General features: G+C 38.8%; 1 protein-coding gene across 6 annotated transcripts in view; it reads left to right on the forward strand.

Annotated features, from left to right (window-relative positions):
* Pan3 (poly(A) specific ribonuclease subunit PAN3) overlaps positions 1–24,109 on the forward strand; it is a 118,153-nt gene that overhangs the window by 53,439 nt on the left and 40,605 nt on the right. For 4 of the 6 annotated variants that reach the window (XM_021186648.2, XM_029533695.1, XM_021186647.2 and 1 more), the window contains one exon: positions 3,076–3,223. In XM_021186648.2, coding sequence (XP_021042307.1) covers positions 3,076–3,223 — 148 coding nt within the window. Of the gene's footprint in view, positions 1–3,075; positions 3,224–7,549; positions 7,620–17,906; positions 18,025–24,109 lie in introns of those variants that run through there. The other 2 variants (XM_029533696.1, XM_029533697.1) reach the window with 2 other exon arrangements.

Raw genomic sequence — 24,109 nt, forward strand, 5'->3', positions numbered from 1 at the left:
GAGAGAGAGAGAGAGAGAGAGAGAGAGAGAGAGAGAGAGAGAGAGAGAGAGAGAACCTGAAAGCCTATAAAATAAGTTTCCACATCCAACTTTCCAGTCTATTTAGTATTAGTTACTGCTACCTCACCTTCACATCTCCTCTGTCTTCTCATCCTTCTCCCCACGTCTTCCTCCCTGTTTTTCTTTCCATTTCGTATCACCCATATTTTATTATCCCTCCTTTAAAATCTTTCTACTCTCCTCATACTCCCAGTGACCCCCTCCTAGTTTCCTGGCTTCCAAGTTAAACACTGATGTCTAAAAATCCCATGTTAGGACCCACATATGGGCAAGAACTTGGGGCCTTTGCTTTTCTGATTTGGGGTTACCTCAGTTATAGTTCTTTGAAATTCCATCCATTTACTTTCAGATTTCCTGATTTTTCCTTTACTAAAGCTATGCAGTTCTCTGTGTGTAGGTGCCACATTTCCACTATTCTGAATGTAACCTTTTATTATAGTGACTGACTTCCTGAGCTTTGCAATGAGAATAGTATAAGTTAGGGATAAAGGACGCAGTACTTTTCTGTCCTGCCTAACATGATCTGTCAGTAGCTCCTATGTTCTTATTCCTATATTCTTTTCAGCTTATTTGTTTCTGAGCTCAAGTTATTACTTTTTTTTTAAAATAAACTCTGCCAAGCATTTTGATCCATGCCTTTTTTTAAAGATTTATTTACTTATTATATGCAAGTACACTGTAGTTGTCTCCAGACACTCTAGAAGAGGACATCAGATCTTGTTACAGATGGTTGTGAGCCACCATGTGGTTGCTGGGATTTGAACTCTGGACCTTCGGAAGAACAGTCGGTGCTCTTACCCACTGAGCCAACTCACCAGCCCCTGAACTCAAGTTCTTATAGTTAAACAAACTCACAAGTCACCTACTTAAGAGGAGGAACAGGAAAGGTGAAGTTTTAGGACCTGTTCACTGTTTAAAGTGAGTGGGCTTTTGGTTTTGGTGGTTGATGGTTTCAGTTTAGTGTGTTAACTTTAATAACTTCTACTGTAATGAGTTTGGGGCCCTTTGATAGATAATATGATTGTTGTAAGCACAGTGAACCTTCTCTATTTTTTTTTTATAGGGACCCTTAAAAATAGGCTTTTATGGGGCTGGGGGATGGCTTTCCTGGTGAAGTACTTGCTATGTAAACATGAGTACCTAAGTTTGGATCCCCAGCTCCCACATAATCACCAGGGGTAATGACAGGCTTTTGTAATCCCAGTTGTTGTAAGGGTTGTAGAATGAATGATAGGATTCCTGAGGCTTACTGGCCAGCCCATTTAGTCAGTAAATCCTAGGTCCAGTGAGAAGCCATTTTAAAACTAAGGTCTGACTGATAGTCAAACAGCAGATACTGACTGGAAGCATTCACTCTCATAAGAAGTACAAACACAAACACCTTCCTCTTCCAACATACACAGAAAATACAGACTTTAGAAAGAAGTAAAAATGGATTTAAATTGGAGAAACTCAAGTTGGAAATCTGGTGGTCTATTTCAGTCGGTATAATTACAGCATAATGGAGAAGGCGATTTTTATTCTTTAGGAATATACTAAGTATATGATTTTTCCCTATCTAGTTTTGTTGTCTCTCTAATAAACTTGTATCTTGAAGTTGGCATTTTCCCTAGGCATTTTGTACTTTTTTCCTCCCACTTTTGGTTTTTCAAGACAAGGGGTTTCTTTGTATAGCCTTGACTGTCCTGTAATTCTCTCTTTAGAGCAGGCTAGCCTCAAACTCAAGATTTACCTGCCTCTGCCCCCCGAGTGCATCACTATGTCTGGTGCATTTTGGACTCTTAAATAAGATGTCAGGTAGCTTTCTTTTGCCCCTCCTCCTTTAAAGTAGATTTGGGGTTGACTGGTGCAGACTGGGGCTGCCATGCTTGGTGCCTCCTGGTTTGTCGCTTGCCTCCTGTGACTTGGAGCCACTGTACCACCAACTCTCATTGGCTTGCTTTTGTTCTAGAAGTTTGGTCCATCCACTTCATGAATATGCCACTATTTTTTGGAAACTTCAGTATTTGGAGATTTTTCCTTCCTTAATACTTTTACATGATTAAAAAGGGAATTTTCTTTGGAAAACATTTTGGACTAGGTGTGGCTATTCCTTTCAGAATTTCAAGTCTTAGACATGACATGCAAAGCACTTCACTGTACTTCCAGGATGTTCACAGTAAGCGAACTTAAGGTTAGCGCAAGTTAAGTTTAGTTACCAGGAACATTATTTTAAAGTTTTTAATTTGTTTAGCCTGTGGCTTATTCCCTTTCTGAACTCTTAGATCATTCATATCTAATAAGGAAGTTGTGGTAGGCTTTATCATAATTAGTTCATCTTTTTATTTTCTAACTTCTGAGAATTCCAAGTGGACAGAAACGGGCTTTATGAACTTAAATACATAGTGTCATAATTTTTAGTAGTCCTTAAAGCCGAAAGTGAATATGTAAGCAGTTATATGGGAGTGCCGCTGCGAAAGCATTGCCCATGGAATCTCTGTGCTAAGTGCTGTGGAGTCGCTGTGATGCTACACAGCAGGGCCGCTACAGTTTACTTTTTGTTTTTCTTGTCCCTTGCTTCTTATGTTTGCCTTAGGTGTTTTGTTAACTTTGCATACTATCATATTGGGGAAATGTCTGTTCTTACAGTAAAGGAAGTGATTAATGTAGAAAGAAGGCACCTTGACCCTTGTCCTGGGAAGTGGTTTAAAGACAGACGGTTGAAAGTTGTTGCTCAGTTTTGAAGTAGGCTCAACCTCCAGTTCTCAAAAATGTATAAGGATGATGTAGAAATGATGCATGCACATTTTACGCTTTATGGAGGTTTAAATTCTTTACACAGACATTTTTTTACCTCAGATATGATTATCAGATTTCCACTAAGAAAGTTAATTATACTCAAGACTGAAAGTGAAAGGCTTAAACTCTCCGAGAAAGTTTTTAGTGAGTAAACTACTGAAGAGTTATACCTAGTAGGGTCAGATGTCTGTTGGGGGCCAAAAGTGTGTTAACTTCCTATATTTGATTTTCAAATAGACACCAAATCCTACTGCAAGCGAATTTATACCTAAAGGAGGATCAACCTCCAGGCTGAGTAACGTGTCCCAGTCAAATATGTCTGCCTTCTCTCAAGTTTTCTCTCACCCATCCATGGGAAGTCCTGCTACTGCTGGATTAGCACCAGGTAAGTTGAGTAACTTTCTAGTGAGTTTCAGGTATCAGATCTGTAAGCATTGTGGGTTTTTTGTTTGTTTGTTTGTTTGTTTGTTTTTATTAGAACTGAAATTGTATACTTGAATGATTCACTTTGCAACAAAGAGCATATGTCTTAGTCTCTGAGCTGGAGTAACTCAGAGCTGGAATAACAAGCTTGTGTTGCCAGGGGGGTTACTAGCCCTGCCCTCTCCTTTCTTGGTCTCTCTATACTTGCCCACTTCCTTGCCACCGCTCCTTCCATTTGGTTCCTTCCCATGGCTTCTCTTGTGGGTCTTTGTAGTTCACTTAGCAAACATTCTCTGCCCTGGAATGTGGTGTCAGAACTGAATGTCTGGTAATGTAAACGTGCATATAAACCTCCCCATGAGGTGGGTTCACATCCCTTCCAAAAGCACAATATCTACGTAATCAGTCAGGCATTCATCTAGAAATTCTTAAAGAGGTTTCTGTGCTTCTGCGTAGCTTCATAAATTAACCATTATGTTTTGATAAAGAATCAACAGAAATGAGCCAGTCATAAAACATTTTCTTAGTTAATGCCTTGTATCAGAAATAAATATTGTATGCACATAGTTGGTGAGACTACTTGAGGGTTGCCCTTGTAAGGAATTCAGGCTTTACATGTACTAGGGCTACAGCTTGCAGTACCATGCTCCCTGCAAAGGCCTTTTTAAATAAGGAGGAGAGAATATTACAAGGAATATAAAATTGAAAAGCATTTGGCTTAGAAAAGATCCCCAACCACTTCGTGGTATTGAAGCTTTCTAGTAACTTGGAGGCACTGTTTTCAAGGTTCCATATTGAGTAGCACTGGTGCAGCAGTGTTCAGTCCACAGCCCCCCACAAAATCTCACACTTACTTTATTTAAAGCATTATGGTTTGTTTCTTCCTTTAATAACACAGTTAGCAGTTGTCAAGCTCAAACTTTGTAGCCCACATCTAGTTGCAATTAGTTACAAAAGATTGGACCAGAACCTCTAGGGTAAGTTAATTGTAACTTACTGTCTTGCATACCTATGTTAGAATAGTCACTCTTCTTCCTATTAATGACATAACCATTTTCTCTGGGGCTGTTTGGTACCATAACAAATAAATTCTTGGACTTTAGCAGCCATTGTGTTAGTAGTGCTTGTTTGAATGATAGTTGTCTAAGCTAGATACTTTGCAAAGTTCTGGGATGACAAAGCACATTTATTCATACTTTTCCTTCTCCTGTCACCTTGTTAATAATTTAATTCTCAAGATGAGAAAAGAAAAACTGAGGTGCTTTTCTTTCAGAGCATCATTTGAAAACCCCTCAATTCTATTGTTTTTTTTTTTTCTCTCCACAAATAAATTCCTAGGCTCGGGAAAGTGTTCATTAAGTTATAATCCACACATCTGATGTCTTGGTTATTGTGTGCACATTGAACTTCTGAGCAAGAGCTGCAATTTGAAGTGCCCTGGGTTGTGGTTTACATATTTAAGGACTGAGGATTAGCTTGGGCTTTCAGAACCCCTGCAGTTATTCATAGTTTTTATCTGTAAGTAGACATTTTCCTCTGGACATAGGTTTTATTATCAGAGGTTGATAGCCTTCCAAAAATTAAAAATCATTAGTTAACACCTTTCTCAGAATTGACGTTTCAAGCACAGTCGAATAAGAATACTTTTATATAGCTGGTCTAGAGAGTGTTCTGTTAGCAAAGGTTTTCCTGAACTGATTTTTAGGAAGTTTTGAAGGTGCCAAGTTTATAAAATGATAGTTTAATGCTTTTGTGCCATGAAAATAATTTATTTTAAGCATGAAAATTACTTGCTGACTTTTTAAAAAATCACACTTTTTCCTAATGGTGTTTTGATTTTATAATAGACTTAGTAAGCTAAGGATTAATTAGAATGCTTTAATTGACTATTAACAAATTGACATAACCACAGTATGTTTAAACGTGATGAGAGTCATAGAAACAGCATACATTTCTGGGTAGAGTGTTCTTCATTCTCATGTGGTGCGTGGCATGTGCGTGCACATGCTACTCAGGGACTGAACACCTTGCTCTGCTTAATGAAAGAATTCTTGAGTTTCAAAAGATGGCTATTAATGTATAAAGAAGAAAAAGAGTGACTTGAGCATTTTCAAACATCCATTCCTTCAGGCTTTTGGATTGAGCAGTCAGTATACTGTATGGCAAATTTTATATGCTTAATATAAGAAAAAGAATAATTTCTGTGGTAACCATTATTAATGGTACTCATTTATTACCAATTTTATTTTAGGTTTTTTGTTTGCTTGTTTTTACATGAGTGGGACTCAAACCCAAGGCCTCATCAGTACTAGGCAAGGGTTCTGTCACTAAGCCATGTACTTTACTCTGCCCGATTCTCATGAACTTTAAGGAAAATAGGTATCAGTGTTCTGAGAAAGTGCCAGTTGTTCATTGCACAGTCTTAGAGGTAGTGATGCCAGATGAGTGGAACTGTTGCTACTGCTGTTGTCACTCTGGTGTAGGAGAAGTGAAGGAGACATGAACTGCTTTATCATTCTTGCTCATTAATGCTGACATAATTTTAAATGTGAACATTACAAACCTTAATGATTTTGAAGGGTTTGGGTCAGATGATCCCTTCTGTACTAAAATAAATAAAGTTGTGTAGCCTATTAGGTCTGTGTTTTCTGTCAGAGCCAAGGAAGGGGAGAGATTTAATTCATCTAAATTGTAGAACATTTGGCTTCTTTTGCAGCCTGATCCAGGCATCTGAGTAGATGGACACAGTTTTCACAGGGCTTCTCTACAGTGGCCATTTCTGACAAGTTGTGAAATCTCTGCCTGCATTGTTTAGAGGCTGTGGACAGCATTGGTGGTTCACGGAGGCAGCTCAGCTCACATGTCAGCGGAGGAATGGAAACAGAAATGCTTGGTTGTGTTGAACTGTGCTGTACTGGGCTATCACTCATCACCTGCTCCTAGTTCCTTAGCCTTTGTCAGATGCTCTTACAGGGCTTTCCACACAGTTTTGATTACTTTCTTTATATTAGTTCATGTATGTATATGTCCATAAAACTGAGCTGTTCTTTAAAAGGTAAGATGGAGCGTAAACCAGGAAAAATAATTAAATTGACAAAATGTATAGGTTAAAAAATACCTTCTATAAATTGTAAGGATGAGAGAATGCTGTGAGTAAAATGAAACCCACAGCTATGTCTGCCGCTGTATCTGCTGTATTCATATGCGGATATCCAACTTAGGATATGTTCAGCTGGAAATGGCCAACAGCAGGCATCTGACAGTTCAGAATCCCTGAGCTAGAGCATGAAGGTTCAGAGGTTACGACCTTAATTGTCTTGTGTCCATTAAGAATATGATATTGCAAAGTCATAGATTGATGAGTTCTAAATATAATCATGGTGAGCAGGAGAGAACTTTAAACACGTTTCCTTATAATTACTTTTCAAGACCACTCTAAAATGGATTCTGTGAAATTCTTAAGTTATCCTACCACAAATTTATTTTGAAATTTTAGTCTGAATTGATTTCTCTGAATTGTTTTTATATTTCTATTAATAGAGATCATTCTTGATTAAAGTAGTATAATTATTTTAGATACTAATCTTGATTTCCAAAGAATATTACAAGTTTCAGATCCCTATTAAAGGACCAGGTTATTTATTTATTTCTAATCTACCACAAATTTAAGTATTTACAATGCTTAATAAAGCTTACTCAAAAAAACCCATTTTTGTTTTTGTTGGGAAATAATTTCTTAGCTGGTGTACATTTCTTGAATACAGTGAATTTTAATAATTCAGTAAGTATTTTTGAAGAACTTTTAAGAGTTAATGTTTAATTTATATAGTTAAATAAGTCAAAGAAATGAATCTCAAGAAAATTTAACAGCATCAGAATTAGAAGTCTGTGTGGTGAGGTACTGATCATTCCTATTAGCAGCTTTAAAGTACTTGTTAAGTATTATTTTAAAGTTGCATGTGTCCTTTTTGTAACCACTTTGTTTTTCAGGTATGTTCAGCATAATCTTTCAAATCTTTTAAGGTTTCTAGTTTGAGTATTACTTTATTTAAAAACAAATGTAAAAAGTTAAGTTATTTTACTGTTAAGATCAGGGCCGTCAGTTTTTGAGCAGAGGAGCATTTTGTTGTCCTCTAATGTTGAGTTGGTCCCCAAAGCGGCTGCTGCATGAGTGCAGGTGCAGACACAGACTGGTCTCCCGGGGAAGGTTGCTAGCAGTGAAACTCTAGACCATACCCAGGTTGGGGATGCTATCTGGTTGTATTCCTGTCCTACTTGGGAATTTCAGGAAACTGAGGCAAGACGTTTTTGGCGCAGAGGGGGATGTGGCTGCTGCAGCTGGCTTGGAGTCATGTCAGGTAAGGCTTAATTAGCTACTAGTAGTTAAGATGGTACTGGCTGGGGAGGGCCCTGCTTAATTTACCTGTTAGACTTGAGAGGTCCAGTTGTGGTTTTCCAGTGTGCATTCCATTCTGTTGGCTGTCTTGTCCCTGAGCTGAAGGGAGGGGCCGGATGGGAAGGGGGAGGTTCCCTTCAATGGTAATTGTAGATTCAGTGACCTACATCTATAGCAAACTCCTGTAGTTTTTAGATAAGATTGTATTGTTGATAATGAATATGACTTGACACATTTGAAACCTGGACAGTTCTACCAAAGTAGTCCTTTGGCTTTCCATGTACTACTTTGTTTCTGTATGAAGACAGTTTAAAATCTGAAATGGTATTGTTCAGTGACATTTAAGGTGTAGAAATCAAATTATAGAAATAAGACTATGAAGAGAAATAGCAAAAACAGGACGGTGATTCTTCCATTAGACTAGAAAGAGATTTTAATGTCCTGTGATCTTCCTTGCCATACTTGTGTGGAAATAAAAATCCTACCTAGTTTACCTTTGTTTTATAGGTGGACATTGGGGGAGTTCTGTGTTGGCAAGAGCCTGCTGCATTAGTGCACTCTGCTGGTTCTGACTGAACTGAGAGGCAGAGAGAACGTATGTTAACAAAAGCCTAGATCATTCGTGAGCCTTAGGTGAGTGTGAGTGTGGAGAGAGAAAAGTCAGTCCTTCTCCCTGCTTCTAATCAAATAGGTTTACAGCTCCAGGCACCCTCATTTCTTGTCACTTTTCAGCTTATTGTTGTAGGTACCCCATGGAGAAAGACTACAGAGTGCAGTTGCTGCTGTGGTTGCTTGTGTAGTTAAGGGGCAGGCCTCACTCTGCAGGAGTCATCTGGATGGTTGTAGCTCTTTCTGCTCAGTTATCATTTGAATCTTAGTTTGATTATTAAAGTTATTTTTGTTACTCCTTTTGTCTTTTAGATGTGCATATAGTTGTCTTAGAGGATAGGGCACATGTAAAAGGTCTTAGTGAAAGGAGGACTACAGACTTCACCCTTTCTTGTTCCTACTGTACATAAACATGCAGTGAAGAATCCTAACAGCACCTCTGTTGTGGGCGGAGGGTTATGCTGAGCACTGAGTTCTAGGTTATTTGGTCATGAGTCTTGTACACACTGACATTACTAAAATGAGATTGTCCCCTGCACATGCTGCGCCCCCGCCCCCCAATTTCATAAATAATTTTCCATGTTTAGACTACTGGTTCTGAAACTAGTAACTAGTAGTGGTCACTTGTTGGGGTGGGGCAGTATGCCCACGTGCTATTAAAACGACTATGTGGATCAGTAGGATGGACATGATGCTTCAGGTAACTGCTCTGTCGTCTTGCTTCACAGTAGTGTGGGTTAAGCTGCAGAAACACACCCCCAATGTGGAGACTATATAGAACAGAAGTGCATTTCTTGGTTATAAATAGTTGAGGGCAGGTGTTCAAATCTCTTCTCAACATTTCTCTAGTCAGCCAGAAGTTGTGTGAGTGGAAGAGTGGGAGTGGGAGAGCTGGGACTTTGTCCTGTGGCCTCTCTCCAGTTAGGATCTATGCTGCACTACTCAAGTAGTCGTGCTACATTTCTGTCTCTTTCGATGCAAAGTATTTACAGTTGAAAACTTTGAAGTATTATTGAAGTATTTGGGGCCTGTATTTTAATTTTGTAACCCACTTGTGTCTCCTTTTTTTGCTGCTAAAAAGCTATCAAAGCAACCACAGTAACTGTCCCAGCTACCTCTAAATGAACTGAGAAGGAAAAAAAATGGTTCTTTTGCTTCCAAAAATTAATGTAGTATCCAGCCTTTCATGTGCTCATTCTAACACTTGATCTTTTTTATATACTAGTACACAAAGTAATAGTTAAGTTTGTTATTTCTCCTGCCTTTTCTTTCCTTTTCCCCAAGTCACAAACTTTCTACTACTTTAAAATCTAGATTCTGCTTGTGAGAGAAAACACAGCATGCCTGTGTTTGTGAAGCTGGTTTCTCACACATGTGTGAGGCATACCCATCTTTGCTGTACAGTCTAGTTTTAGCTGTTCTACTGAAGCAAGCACCCCACTCTGTTCTGGTGTTCCTTTGAAGTGATCTAAATGCTACCAGTGAAAAGACCACAGAAAAGCCTGTCATCTCAGGTCTTAGGGCAAGTTTGAGGACACCCAGGTCACTTTTCTGTTTCCTTCAAACATTAGAGACGAAAGAAAGGTATACGTAAAGGACAGTGAGCAAGGTGGGTGAGCTACACAGAATTTTAGGGGTTTAATTTCTATGTCTTAGACACAATATTGTAAGGGTGAGGGTTGAAGTAATTCTGCTGTTTATAGGGCGGGGCTGAGTTAGGTCTAAGGGAAGATCAGGATATGGTGATGTCAGAAGGAAAGTAATCCTATGGGTGGAAGTCTCCACCATATACTGCTGAAAAGTACACAACTGATAAAACTTGGGCCAGTAAATGGTTGTGAGTGGACAATATAGAATTTTCGTTGGTCAGTATGAGAGGAAGCTTTAGGTCTCATAATCATTTTATGAATTCATACATGGATGTTTCTAATGTCCATGTATCTTGTCTGTCATTGATGCAGTTTAACCAAAGGGAAGTATGGTTATATGAACCAGCTTTAAAAGTTCTCTAGTTATTAACAGGAAAACCAGACATAGATTAAATTGTACTTATTTTGGCCACATTCCCATATCTCCTATGAAAGGTTTTTGTTTGTGTGAGTTTGTTTTTTACGGTTTAAGAAAGTTAACAAAGCTCTGAGAAAGTGTGTAGAAACAAATATCACGGGGGGGGGGCAGTTGTTTGGTATTTCATTTCCTTTGTTTGTTAAGACAGAGTTTCTCTGTATAGCCCTGGCGTTCCTGGGCCTTTCTTTGTAGTTCAGGCTGGCCTCAAATTCTCCTCCCTGTGCCTCCCAGAAATACCACTTTTTATATGATATGATGACGATTAGTAAGTAGCTACACCTGATTAATATGAAAATTTTCTAGTTTTTGTTTATATTTGCTCACACTTGTGAAAGACACCCTTGCCTTCTCTCCCCCAAGGCCCAGGGATCTTGGTATGTGTCCCTCAGGCTGGCATTGCTCAGGCATACAGTAGTCTTGCTGCCTCCTCCCAATTGCTGGAATTCATTGTAGGTGTGTGTCATCACACCTGGCATCTGTTTGTTTATTATGTTTACAGTGTTCTGCCTGCATGTATGCCTACACACCAGAGAGGGGCATCGGATCCCATTACAGATGGTTGTAAGCCACCACGTGGTTGCCTGGAATTGAACTTAGGGCCTCCGGAAGAGCAGTCAGTGCTCTTAAAGTACTGAGCCATCTCTTCAGCTCCCAACAAAGATTATCTTTATGGTCTCATTTCATAATTTTTAATTTTTGATTTACTGATTAATTGATAGCCGCTCATTTGTTTGTTAAAGGGTTTCAAAATAAGAATGTAATCATATACCACAAACCCTGAAAAGTCTTGGATCCAGCATTGTTCTCTTGTGAATCAAGATTTTTATGTGCCTTAACAATAGAAAATTATTTACATTTTGTAAAAAGTTATTTCAGGGCTAGCAAGATGGCTCAGTAGGTAAAGGGGCTTGGTGCCCAACAACCTTAATTTGATACCTGGGACTGACTTGATGGAAGGAGAAAACAGCCATCCACAACTATCCTGAACTCCACTTGTGCGCCCATGGTATACCACACACTCCTTGAAGGCCTTTTCTTAAATTAACAATGTCGAAGTAAATCTTAATTTGAATTAAAGTACTGTTCATGGCTAGAGTTTTCTGTCCTTGTTTAATATGTTACTCCGCTATTGCTTGTGTACTGGAATTCTAATTTTCAGTCCTGTTAGGTACTCTGTATACTATCCTGCACTGCCTGCTTGTTTCTATTGCCTAAAGGAGTGAACCCTAGGACCTTACATTCTGCTAGGCAAGTGCTTTACCCCTGAGTTACATCCTCACTCCCCACTTGTTACTTAACAGTTGGTTCTGCACTGAATTTGGTGATTCGTGCTTATAAGCCCAGCTCCTGGAAGGCTACCACAGGAGTATTACCAGTTCCAGGCTAGCTAACTAAACAGCAAGGCCATCTCTCTAGATAAAAGTTATGCATTTTGATCTCTTCTAAAAAGTACAAGTTTTGAGGATCTTTCTCAAGTATATTGTTTCCTATAATACCTTCATTCTTGGGATTGTGATTTTTTTTTTCTCTTATAAATGAGAAATATTCTGTGATTGTATGTGTTGCAGATTTTATGTTTTTAACTTTTTATCTGGTCATAATAAAGGTGATACTGGCTTTTTTTCATGGTTTTCCAAGCACACATTTTCTTTCTGAAATTTACCTAATATTTCTGTTGTGAGAGCTCCTGAGTTGTTTTTGGTTTTGTTTTTTTCTTCTTCTATGTTTCTGTTTCTATCTTTGTTTCTATGAAAAGAACACATTTGAATTATAAAACTGTTTGTGTTTGGGCTGGAGTTTGGGCTCAGTGGATAAAGTTGGTATCTGAGTTTGGATTTCTAGCACTCGTTAAACTCTGGGCAGGATTTACATGCTCCTGTAAGTCCATCACTGGGAGACAGAGACAGGACGAGCCTCTGGCTTGCAGTCCAGTTTGTCTAGCCATTTGGTGAGTTCCAAGTTTAGTGAGAACCCTGTCACAAAATACACAGTGGTGAACAACTGAGGAAAACACCTCTCAGCCCATCTACATACGCATGTGTCTCCCCTCAGTACACAGAGGACACTGCTTTGTATCATGAAGAATGATGTAGTCAACAAAAACTTAGATGTTATATTAAACTAAATGTTATTAAAATAAATATTAGCACATCCCCAATATTTTAAATGTTGAAAATTTGGGGATGTTAAAATTAACCCAAATGGTTTTTGCTTCTCATATATAACTACTAAAAATGATTCTGAATTCATGAGTAATATAATATACCAGAGGGCAGGTTTGTGTACAAGCTTTTAAGCAGATGTTTAGACTTGATCTTTTTGTACAATTGTACATACTAAAGTTAGTGGGGAAGCATGTCCCCGTCCAAAAGAGGGAAGTGTTTGTTTTATATGCAATATGTAAAGAATTCTTTCTGCTCCACTTTAATAATTTAAACTAGTATTCAGTAAGAAAGCACTATTGCTTTGAACTATTAGTGCTATAAAGACCTAATTGAAATCTTATGAAAATTAACATGGCTCTAGTCTTTGCACAATTTACGAAGGAGCAGCATACCCACATTTCCCCCTTTTGTCCAATTAAAAGGCGCTCAAGTTCAAGTTTTCTCTCCCCGCCTCCCCATCCCCAATACATTTCTTTCTGAGCATGGTAGTACAAGGCTGTAATCCCAGCCATCAGAAAGGTGTGGCAGTAAATCTCTAATCCCAATAGACCCATGTAAAACACACAACTCAGTTACAATATTTATAAACTGCATGCCTAGATTGAGCAGATACCACTACGCTATTCTATTCCCCAGTTATGAGATCTCTTGCTCCTGTGGCTTCTCTGAGCCATGTGGTTTTGTTCCATTTTCCTTCCACCTCCACTTCCTGTCTTCTCCTCTCTTCCCCTAGTCTCTAAAACCTCCAGCCTCATCTTTCCCTTTCACTGCCCAATTGCAGGCACCTTTATTTGACTAGTTAAAATGGGGAGAAGGTTCACATGGAATCGCCTGAGTGTGTGATCCACTCCTCGCCGGAGCAGCTTGAGGGAGCAGAATTAACACCAAAATATAAACAGCACCAGGATCACCCACAAGTAGGCTGGGGTAGGTTTGTGATTTCCAGGCCAGCTTCTAGTAGTAGTGAGTAAAACACTGTTTATAACAACAACCACACAAATAAACAAAAGCCAGTACATTCTTGACTGGGACCCACTCTAATCTTAAGAATTTAATTTCTCATGTAGTACCTTAGCACCTTCTTTATTTTCTGATCATCTCAACATGACTGTTATAGGAAGGGTTTCGGACAGTAAAGGCTACACTCTTACAGCAGCCTTTGCAGTCTGTTTGCTTATTGTCCCTCACTTCGCCTAGCCACTCTTCTCTGCTGCACTCGGTTTGGCTCTGAATACCTTCTATAGTTACATCCAGTTCCTTGGTGTAGAGTCTTTGCAGAATTCCCCTGTGCTTTGGCTCTGTATTTGATCATACTATCTGTCATTTCCTTCTCTGAACTGTTTAAACTTTTGTTTTTATTTATGATTCATTTTATTTAAATTTGAATGAGGAATCTTTTGGGGAGGATCTTTTTATACTATCAGAACATATACTTTTCCTTGTAATAGGATCTTTTACTAAATATTTTTCAAACTAAGATTTATGTAAAATTTTAACAGTCCCCAGCATATCCAATTTCTGATCTGTTAGTCAAATGTGTGTATAAAACTGTTAAGTTATAAATTCCAGAGCTAGTTGACAAGTTTTGAATTCTGAATGGTAAAATGAAATAACCCTACATCTTGCTGTGTCACATCAGGTCCCCTTTTTATATACTATCTGTGCATTTGTCATGTAGAAGAGATCTGTGTGAATATTGAAGTGAGTTCAACTGATCCCTAATATACTCACTAATGACCCCAGAGCACAGGTGTGACATGTGCCAAGGAGAAACTGTGAGAGTTCTCAATTTAAGAAACAAACAATGGGATCCATAAAGATGTAGAGTGGGAATGAACATGCCTGTGAGGCTGTACAGGATGAAGAAATTCAGGATCACGTTGCTGTCTCACTAAGCTGTGTGAATTCCATCCACAGTGTACAGTGTGAGCTTTATGAAGAGGGCAGAGACGTGAAACTAAAAGCTTCAATGCTGCCTCTAGTTTCCAGTATCCACTAGTCATGTCCAGAAAGTAGCCACTGGAGACCACTTTCTTTTCTAACACAGTCTCCTTTTGTCTATATCATATGCTTGTCCTCTGCTCTTTAAGAATGTATATTCAAACAAGTAAACCTCCCTCTGCTTGGGACTTTGCTTATTGTTCTGCCTCTGGCAAGATGCCTCCGTGGCTAACTTGCTGCCAGGTCTGGTGACCTGAGATTGACCCCCAGGAAGTTTAAGTTGTCCTCTGACCTCCACACTTAACCACATGTGCAGGTAATAAAATTTCATGGAAAGAAAATAATTGAGATGACTTTCAGAGGATGGATACAGTTTGTTTCGATTATTCTTTTGGTGGTCTGACTGTCTGTCTGTTCAAGACAGAGTTTCTCTGTGTGGCCCTTACTGTCTGGAATTTGCTCTGTAGACCAGGCTGGCCTCAAACTCATAGAGATTTGCCTGTTTTCCAAATGCTGGGATTAAAGGTGTGCTTTAATCCCACCACTACTGACACCAATTTAATCCACAGTTGAGCTGTGCATTGTAGTGCATGACCTTAAACCTAGCACTTGGGAGACAGAGGTAGACAGTGCTCTGAGTTGGAGCCAGAGCTACACAGAGAAACCTGTCTCAAAACCAACCAACCAACCAAACAAACAATAAAAGAACCCTCATAGTTGAGAATTTATGAACTTTTTTTCCCTGTTTAATCTGAATTTAAATGTTTTACCTAGTCAGTGAACTTTCAAAAAAACAAACAAATTCTGTAGTCTGATTTACATTAAGAAAATTCTGGTTTAGTCATGGTCCTGAGCTGTAGGCTAGGCTTGGGATAGGGCTCTCGTTTGCAATCACCACTACCCTTAAGTGCTGGTCATGAAGGGTTCCAGGCTCTTAGGGATACCCAAGGCAAAGCCAGGCTGCCTGTTTTTCTGTCTGTCCCCTCCCTCCTTCCCTCCCTCCCTCCCTTCCTCCCTCCCTTCACTACCAAATTATACTTTCATACTGTACATTCATATTTTTCTAATATTTCATTAGCTAAATTTTAACCAGCCAATATTTAGTTCATATGGATAGTTCTTTTTGATGGCCCATGGCTTTTCTTTTGATTCATCTTTCAAGCTGTTATTTAAAACAGGGTATGTGATATGGAAAGCAAAAAGTACATGATCACCTTTCTTTTATATCTTTAACAATTTTGCCTTTAATTCCTCAAAGTTGGATACATTGTATATGAAACCCCCAAAGTTTCAGAACTGTGAGAACTGGTAGGAGAGAGTTAAGGGACCTTGGAGCACCTGCAGCAGGAGATGGCAGCAAAGCCTTCCATTGTATCTTTGCCTCTTGGGACCTTGTAAATCAAAACTGCACTTAGAGCTCAGAAGGGTTTCCAAGCGGTGCTCTCGTATGAAGTCTGTATATAGCCTCAGGATTTGAAATTAGACAGAATTGGCATTTACAGGGTCAAATTTATTACACTAACTCCCACAGATACTTAGAAAGATAAGGCTAAGGTTATTTTGTTTAATAGTAGCTTGAGATTGTGGATGAGAGATAACATTTGCTCTGGACTCCTCAGTCTCCCTTTCTATGTTGACATGTGGATGAGTTGTGTGTGCTTTTATTCTGAGTATTTGTACATTTAGATAAAGGTTACTGCAGAGGAGTATTCCCTTACAGTTGTAACAATGTGTATGTAAAGTACAATGTTGACAAGAACAAGCAAGCCTTTAAGCATTTGTGGTCTGCATGAAAACATTGCAGCTCAGCACAAGTTATATTGGTGTCATATTTTAAAATACAAATGCAAACTAATTGTAGCCTGCATTTATGCTTTGCTGATGTAGTAAATAGTGGGAAAACAGCTCAAAAATTTAAATTGAGCACTGGCAGAGAGTCCAGAAGCTCTTACAGAAGCCTGTGAATACTAAATAGTATTTGAAAACCACTGGCAAACAAGGCTTGTTTCCCTGATAGGAAGAACATTACCATACCCCGTTAGGGCACCTCCCTGGAGAGCTTCCTCATTTGAATCAGAATGCAGGAATGACAAGTCGTTTCCCAGAGATCTTACATAACGCATACCATTTATTGGCTCAAGGTCTCTTGGCTTGTTAGACATCTCCATACTCATCACCAGTAGGGAAAATGATGACTCAGTGAAATCCTGAAAAAGAAATTGGCTCAAATGCCAGGTGCCTGTGTTTAAATGAGCACAGCTTTCAGGATACAGTCACCAATATATCTTCTGCTACAAATTAGAGATCTAAGGCACTGAGGTTATGACGTGGAAATGAGGACAGTTCTTTTGATTATGTTTACATACATGATTACTTATTAACACTAATAAAGTTTTTAAAGGTGAAAAATTATGGCTTGTAGTTGTATTGACTCAGCAGTTAAGAGCAATTGCTACTTTCCCAAAGTACATGAGTTCCAGTCCCACCACTCAAGTGGTGGCTCACAACTGCTTCTAATTCCAGTTCCAGGGATTCTGTAACCCTCTTCTGTCCTCTGAGGGTACTAAGCATGCACATGGTACACAGACATAAATGTAGGAACCCACCCCTCCCCCAACACACACACACAATAATAATATGAAAAGTTGTGCTGGTCAATTGTATGATTTTTCTCTGGTCAGTGTTTTGGAATTAGTTTGAGCTGTTGGGTTTCATTACATTTTTGGCTTTGCTCCCCCTCCCGGCCCCCGTGACTCCCTTACTCATAGTAGCATATTTTTGTAATAAACACCACTAACTGTTGGAATGGCAAGGCTGCCTTGCATTGTGGAGCTATATTCTCAAGCTCAAGGGCTTTGCATGGAGACTTGCATGGAGACTGTGTCTCCTTTCTGTTTTAGACATACCAAGGAAGGCAGGTCACAGTGTTAGAATTGAAGAAGAGTGCCTGTTAACTCTTCTCACAGCTTGAGTGAGAGCAATAAACTGCAGAAGAGCCTTGCGCTTAAGGAACACCCCTGAAGCAAAGCTACTCTGGGTGTGCCCACTGCTTCGGAATGGAGAGATTAGTGTTTTCTACCATAATATTCTAAGGCAGCCTTTCAAAGATAACCCGGACAAGCCTTAGCCTGTAGTATAGTACATGCCACTTACAGTGCCCTCACCATCAAGACCCAGGTGGTTCTGTGTGGTAGATGTCCTTATAAACGTTGTTGGCTATTTAATATTCTTGCTCTACTGGAGTAAACACTTCAAGCAATTGCCATGGCCTATAGATGCCCTCGGTTATTGACCCCTTCTGTAGTTGAAAGGAAGGTGATCTCTGTCTGTCTCTTTCTCTTTTATTTTTTTTTAGTTTTTTAATTTTTAATTTTTATTTGGACCCAATAAGTATGTCCTTTCCACTTGGGTGTTGAAAGAGCCTATGAGCAGTAGCTGTTCTGATTTTTGTTGGTTGTTTTCTCTAGGGAACAAGCTACCCTCTGAGTCAGCACTGGACTTGAAGATAAATCCTACAGTTCATGAAACAGACTGATTCGACTAAAGGATGGATAGTTTGGGCAGCGTTGGACAGCTCTATGAGGGGTCTGTTTGTTTAACTGGAGGGATTGTTGAGTTCAGCAACTTTTAACTCCCCTAATGACAAGGGGTTGCTGTTGTGAAAACAGGGTTTGTGAAGGAATCAATTTTTGGCAATTAATCAATATTCTTATTGACTCTGTTTTCATTTTATCACAAAACTTCATAGAATAATTTTGTAAAATGAAGAAATTGGAATTTGTATGTCCTGAGCGGTCAGCATAGGGTATTTGCGGTTCAAAAATCCTAATTACCCTTTTTTCACACGGATTATAAGCTGTCTTGAGTAAATCTTTGGCACTTGGATGTTTAATTTTTGCAAAGGGAAGATATGCACTCGTGGCTTGAAACTGGTAGAGTTAAGTGGGATGCGATTTGATGATTAAATATTTTATTAGATCAGTGAATAAGTATTGCAGACTAGGGCTGATGTTTCAATGTGATTTTCAAAATTGTCAAAAAAATTAATACGGTATTTTTTTACCTTAAAACTTGAAATTTTGTGTCAGGAATTTTTAAGGAAATGAGAATAATTATATGTTTAACTGAATAGATTTTTCATTTGTACTGAGGGTTTAAAAATGCTTCAGAAGGAAAAATCTTGTTTTTAATTTTCTAGGCACAGTACATCTTATTTATTTATTTATTTTTGGTTTGACATTTTGAAGGATTGAAATGTACTGTGGTTGAGATTCATTTTAGTTATGTGAAAGCTAATGTGATTTAAAAATCAGAATCATGTTGTTTTTTTTTTTTTTAACCTAGCAAATAGGTAAATTTCTTTTCAATATCTTTTATTGTTGAAACTAGCAGCTAGAAGTTTTAAGTTATCTAACATGGCAGTTTGAAAACTTGGACTTAGATACAGTTTAGCTTTGGATGTGTTAGCTGCGGCATGGTTATTATTATGACTAGAAACATGGCACTCACTATACTTAAAATCAGTTTTAAGAATTACTTGCAAAACTGAATTTGATTGAACAAAAAAATTTATTAGGTGGAACAATGTCTAATATTCTAGCCTTTTCTAACGAGTTCCATTGATAGTATTTGGTGATAGGGTGATGTGTTTATATAGTCTACCTTGTAAATAGATCCTCAGTTTAAGCACCTATATGGAACTGGAATGATGGTTCAGAAGTTAGGAGCACTGGCTACTTTTGCAGAGGATCTGGGTTTGATTCCTCGCACCTCTGTGGCAAGGAATCAAGTTAACAAGTTAACAAGCAAGCACTGCATGTATGTCGAGCACATAGCATAAATGCAGACAAAACACCCTTACACACAAAATCATCTTGAAAGTGAAAAGTTTTAGACCACGCACTTTATGATACTTAATTCTTCATTTATGTTTATTATTTGTCCCATCCCTTTTTGCAGCTTTAAATAAAATACCAAAACGATCATAATTTAAAGTTTAGTAAGCCCTTTAAAAATCCCATAGCCAGATCTTGAAGAAGTATTACAATTAGTTTTATAGACACAAATATGACCACAAACATAATTAAGATTTATTATATTCCCGGTTCCTAAGCTCCTCTTTTTTTTTTTAAAAGTAAAGTGTAGCTCATCAATTAATGCTATCCTTTGGGGGTATAGTTCATATATTTTGGTTAGGAAAAGATCAGATGTATCCACATTGCTTCGATTCTCCAGAAACCCTTTCATTTTAAACCCTCCTGAATCCTTGTCTGAAGCATAAACTAGGTTCCCAGCACCTAATAATCAGCCTTAGGACCAACCATGTAACAAAGGCGCTTCCTACAGAGGGCCAGGCCCTTAGAGAGGTAAATGTTTGAGATGGGTCTGCTGTGCTTCAGTCTCTTGGGATATCCTGTGAAATTCGACAGTGCACATGTGTTTTATGGTATTTCCTTTTTGTCCTATAACTTTTGCTTTTAGGCATACTATTTTACAAAGTCCCTAAATTTAGGTTTAAAGTCCTTAAATTTAGGTTAAGTTGGACAGTGTAGGTCACTGCATATATTAGCACACAAGTTCATTTCTGTCATTATTAATGGTAAAAACCTGATTTGTGCTCAGTAGTCTACTGAGGAGTGTGTAAGGAATAGGGAATCTTCCCCTACTTTTGGCTTAAAATTGGAATTTTAAAAGTATTCTCTTTAAATTAATGATTTAGATTCTCATAGCCTATAAACAGTAATCTTGCATTAATTGATAAAGGGGTGTCTATTGACACCAAGGATTTCTAAATTTAGAAAAATTTAAGTTTATTCTGATATTAATTACTAGATTAAAACAGATATTATCAAGGCAATGCAAAGAATAAGCATAAAATGTGCCTGAAGAGGTGTGAGGGCTGATGTCAGTTCAAGCCCGGCCTATGCTGCAAGGCGAGGACAAGGCCATCCTTGCATTCGTTATGAACCCATTGCAGAACAAAGTGATAGGAAGTCTGTAAGTTAAAGTCTTCCAACAACGTTTTCGTGTTTTCAATTTCATATAACTGTGTTGTTTGACATTGCATTGACTTAAATTGTTAGGCAGCAAAAGACAGTTTTATTTGAGTCATTATTACTTTTAAAACTCTCCTTCCCCCATTTCTGATGTGAGTCTGGGTTCAGGATCTTGCATATTTTATTCTAGTCTTATCCTTTACTTTTAAATATTTTAAAAAATATTGTTATCTATATGTGTCTATATCTTTATATATGTCTGTGTGAATGAATTATGTGTATATGTATGCATGCACATTACCTGAGAGGCCAGAAGAGAGAACATTGAGTCATCCTTTGGAGGTGAAGTAACATGTAGTTGCGAGCCACACCCAGTGAGGGCATCTTGGAAGGTCAGCAGGTGCTCCTAACCACCATCTCTATCTAATCCAAGGGCTACCTTTTAGTCAGCACCTATGTCTCTAACCTGAGTGGGGGGTAGGGGATGGGTGGTACTCTGTCTCAAACTCAGGCCCTTGTGATGCTGTGCTAGTGAAGACTGCTACACACTGTATTCCCACCTCATTATTGGGATTTTTCTTTTTAAAAACTTTTTCTAGCCTGGTGGTGGTGGTGGCACATTCCTTTAATACCAGCATTCAGGAGACAGAAATAAGTGGTAGTAGGTGGGGTGTCTCTGTGAGTTTGAGATCAGCATGGTCTACAAGTTCCAGGACAGCCAGGGGTACACAGGGAAAAACCTGACTGGAAAAACAAACAAATACACAAAACCTTTTTCTTGTCCCTGTTTCCTGAGAAATGTATTCAGACAGGAAGACCAGAACATTGATCTTTGTTTTTCTGTTACAAGCATTGGAGAGCAGAGTGATGTTCCTCAGATGATAGCAATCCTGGAGACAGTTTGTGGTATGTGTGCAGAAGTCAGGCTCAAAGTGCACTTTTTTTTTTTTTTTTTAAAGATTTATTTATTTATTTATTTATTTATTACTATATGTAAGCACACTGTAGCTGTCTTCAGCTGCACCCGAAGAGGGTGCCAGATCTTATTATGGATGGTTGTGAGCCACCATGTGGTTGCTGGGATTTGAACTCAGGACCTTTGGAAGAAGAGTCAGTTCTCTTAACCGCTGAGCCATCTCTCCAGCCCTTTTTTGGCTTTTCGAGACAGGGTTTCTCTGTATAGCCCTGGCTGTCCTGGAACTCACTTTGTAGACCAGGCTGGCTTCGAACTCAGAAATCCGCCTGCCTCTGCGTCCCAAGTGCTGGGATTAAAGGTGTGTGCCAGACCAAAGTGCACTTCTTAAAGGCCTGTGTGGGAGGTTGCTATGCAGCCAATATCTGAGGAGTACAATGTTGAAAACTTTCCAGTCTTTTTCAACTGGTTACTTTTTGCTAAGCTCTTCTGCAGTGGTGTTTGCTACATAGTCTGTTTTTTCCAGACTTTACAATTCTGTGGTGCTAGACCATCACCCTTGATACCAGTCTGTGGTAAACCTTGGGCACCAGATCTTCATAGGCTTCTCCTTGTCTGTAAATTACACATAGCTGGGGTCAGAGTGTACTGGTGGACCACACCTTGACACATCATTGATTCCTTTAGACTCTCACTGTGTCTTTTTCTCTTATAGTTAGTTGATTGTGCATCACATTGATTAATCTTAACTATTAGTAGATCTGTATGCTGAGCCGAATGTAGTCTGATGACTTCCTAGATGTGTGGAAGTATCTTAGACTCAATATGGTTTTGTCACTAAATTCACTGAAGGAATATATTAAGGATGATATTCTAAAGCAGCTTGGCTTATCAGGAGTTCTCAGTATGTCTCTGATGGTGTTACTTTTAAATGTCTTAGTTTAGAAACCAGAAGGTTGTTCTGCGTTAGGGACAGCTCCCTAGCTTTTCCTGTGATGACGAGGAGGGCTGGCATCTATAGGCATAAGTTGTTGAAGCTTCCAAGGAGTGAAGAGAATTCTCTTTACAGCACTGGCTGTTTGGAAGAGAATTCTGTCTCTCCGTTTCTTTTTCTAAATCGCTTTAGCACATTCAGCTTAAAACTACACAAACTTTTATAGTTTTTGTGTTTGGGTATTTTACATTGTTGTCAGATTTCTTCTCAATTAGTATTCTAATTGATGTCTGTAAAGAGGCAGCATCTCTCTGATTCTCTCTTTCTGTTGTATAGATACATAATAATAGCCAGTATATTTTCTATAAATGTTAGTTTTATTTCTGGCTTTTCTTTTCACATATGCTAGCTTGGCTCATAGTTTGATATCATACAGAATTGGGCATTTGACTTTTTTGTCTTACTTCTAGTTTTAAAATTATTTTTTCCCAGTTTTATATGATGATCATTCTGGGGATCTTGGATGCGTTTGTTTCTGAGGAAACATCTATTTAAAATTTTCCCATTGAAGAAAGTACTTTAAAATGTTTGATTTCCCTCCCTCCCTTCCATGTGTGCATATGGACATATGTATCACTGAGATGGATTCTGGACCTCTACATGGGCTCTGGACACCAGACTCCGGTTATCATGCTTTCAAGGGGACTTTGACCCAGTAAGCTGTCTCACTCATCCCGAGGAGACTAGTTTTATAATTGTCATAGGATGAAATTTAAAATAACTTAGCATTTACTCATGAGACTCTCGGTGACTCCTCTGTCTTTACCATCACTTCCAGGGATGCAGCTCTAGTCGGCAGGCTTTCACAGCTACAGACCCTTTAACTGCCAGTCACCTAGCTGACCTTGTTACCCCATAATGTCCTGGAGAGTAGAGCTCTAGGCATCATAGTTGGCAGCAAATGCCTTTACTCACTGAGCTGGCTTGCCGGCCCCTGATTAAACACAAGCTTCAAGACCCTGAGTTTGGATCCTCAGCAAACACACAGAAAGCAGAGTACAGAGACACGTGTAGGAGGTAGAGAGAGAGAGGATCTCAGAGGTTTGCTGTTTAGCCAGTCTTAGTGAGTTGATTCCCTGCCTCAAGAAATTAGGTCAAGATGTCAGATATCTTAATGGTGAGGAGCACTTGTTTCCTTTTTTCAGAGGACTTGAGTTCAGTTCCCAGAACCCACATCTGGTGGCTCACAACCTCCTGTAACTTCCAGCACTCTTTTGACCCCCATAGGTACTTGCATACAAGTGCAATCTGTGTGTCTGTGTGTCCCCTCTCCCAACTCCCACCCTCAATAATTAAATTGAAAAATAAAATTGAGTAAATGATAGAGGAAGACACAAAGGTCAGTGTACTGGCATTGACTTTGGATCACCACATGTGATTATGGTGCCTACAACATGTACAAATATGTATATGCCACACAAATAACAGTAGTTTCCATTCCTTTAGTAGTATATAAACATCTTTATATTTGAGGGATTTGGTGTGTGCGCGTGTGTGTGTGTGTGTGTGTGTGTGTGTGTGTAAAGCTTGTTCATTTTTCACTGGTTCTTTTGTGTATTCTTTGAGAGAGTCGCAATATGTAGTGGTGTTTGTTCTGGAAGTCACTATTTTTCCCTGGCTGGCTTCTTAGTACAGAACCAGAAGTCTGACTGCTATCTCTTCTTCAGTGCTGGGATTAGAAGTGGGCCACCATGCCCAGCACTCTGTATTCCCTGATGAGTTTTAAAAACTATGCCTTTTGGGGACTAATTCTTTTTTTTTTTTTTT

This window comes from Mus pahari, chromosome 23, assembly GCF_900095145.1.
Source record: "Mus pahari chromosome 23, PAHARI_EIJ_v1.1, whole genome shotgun sequence".
NCBI lineage: Eukaryota > Metazoa > Chordata > Mammalia > Rodentia > Muridae > Mus > Mus pahari.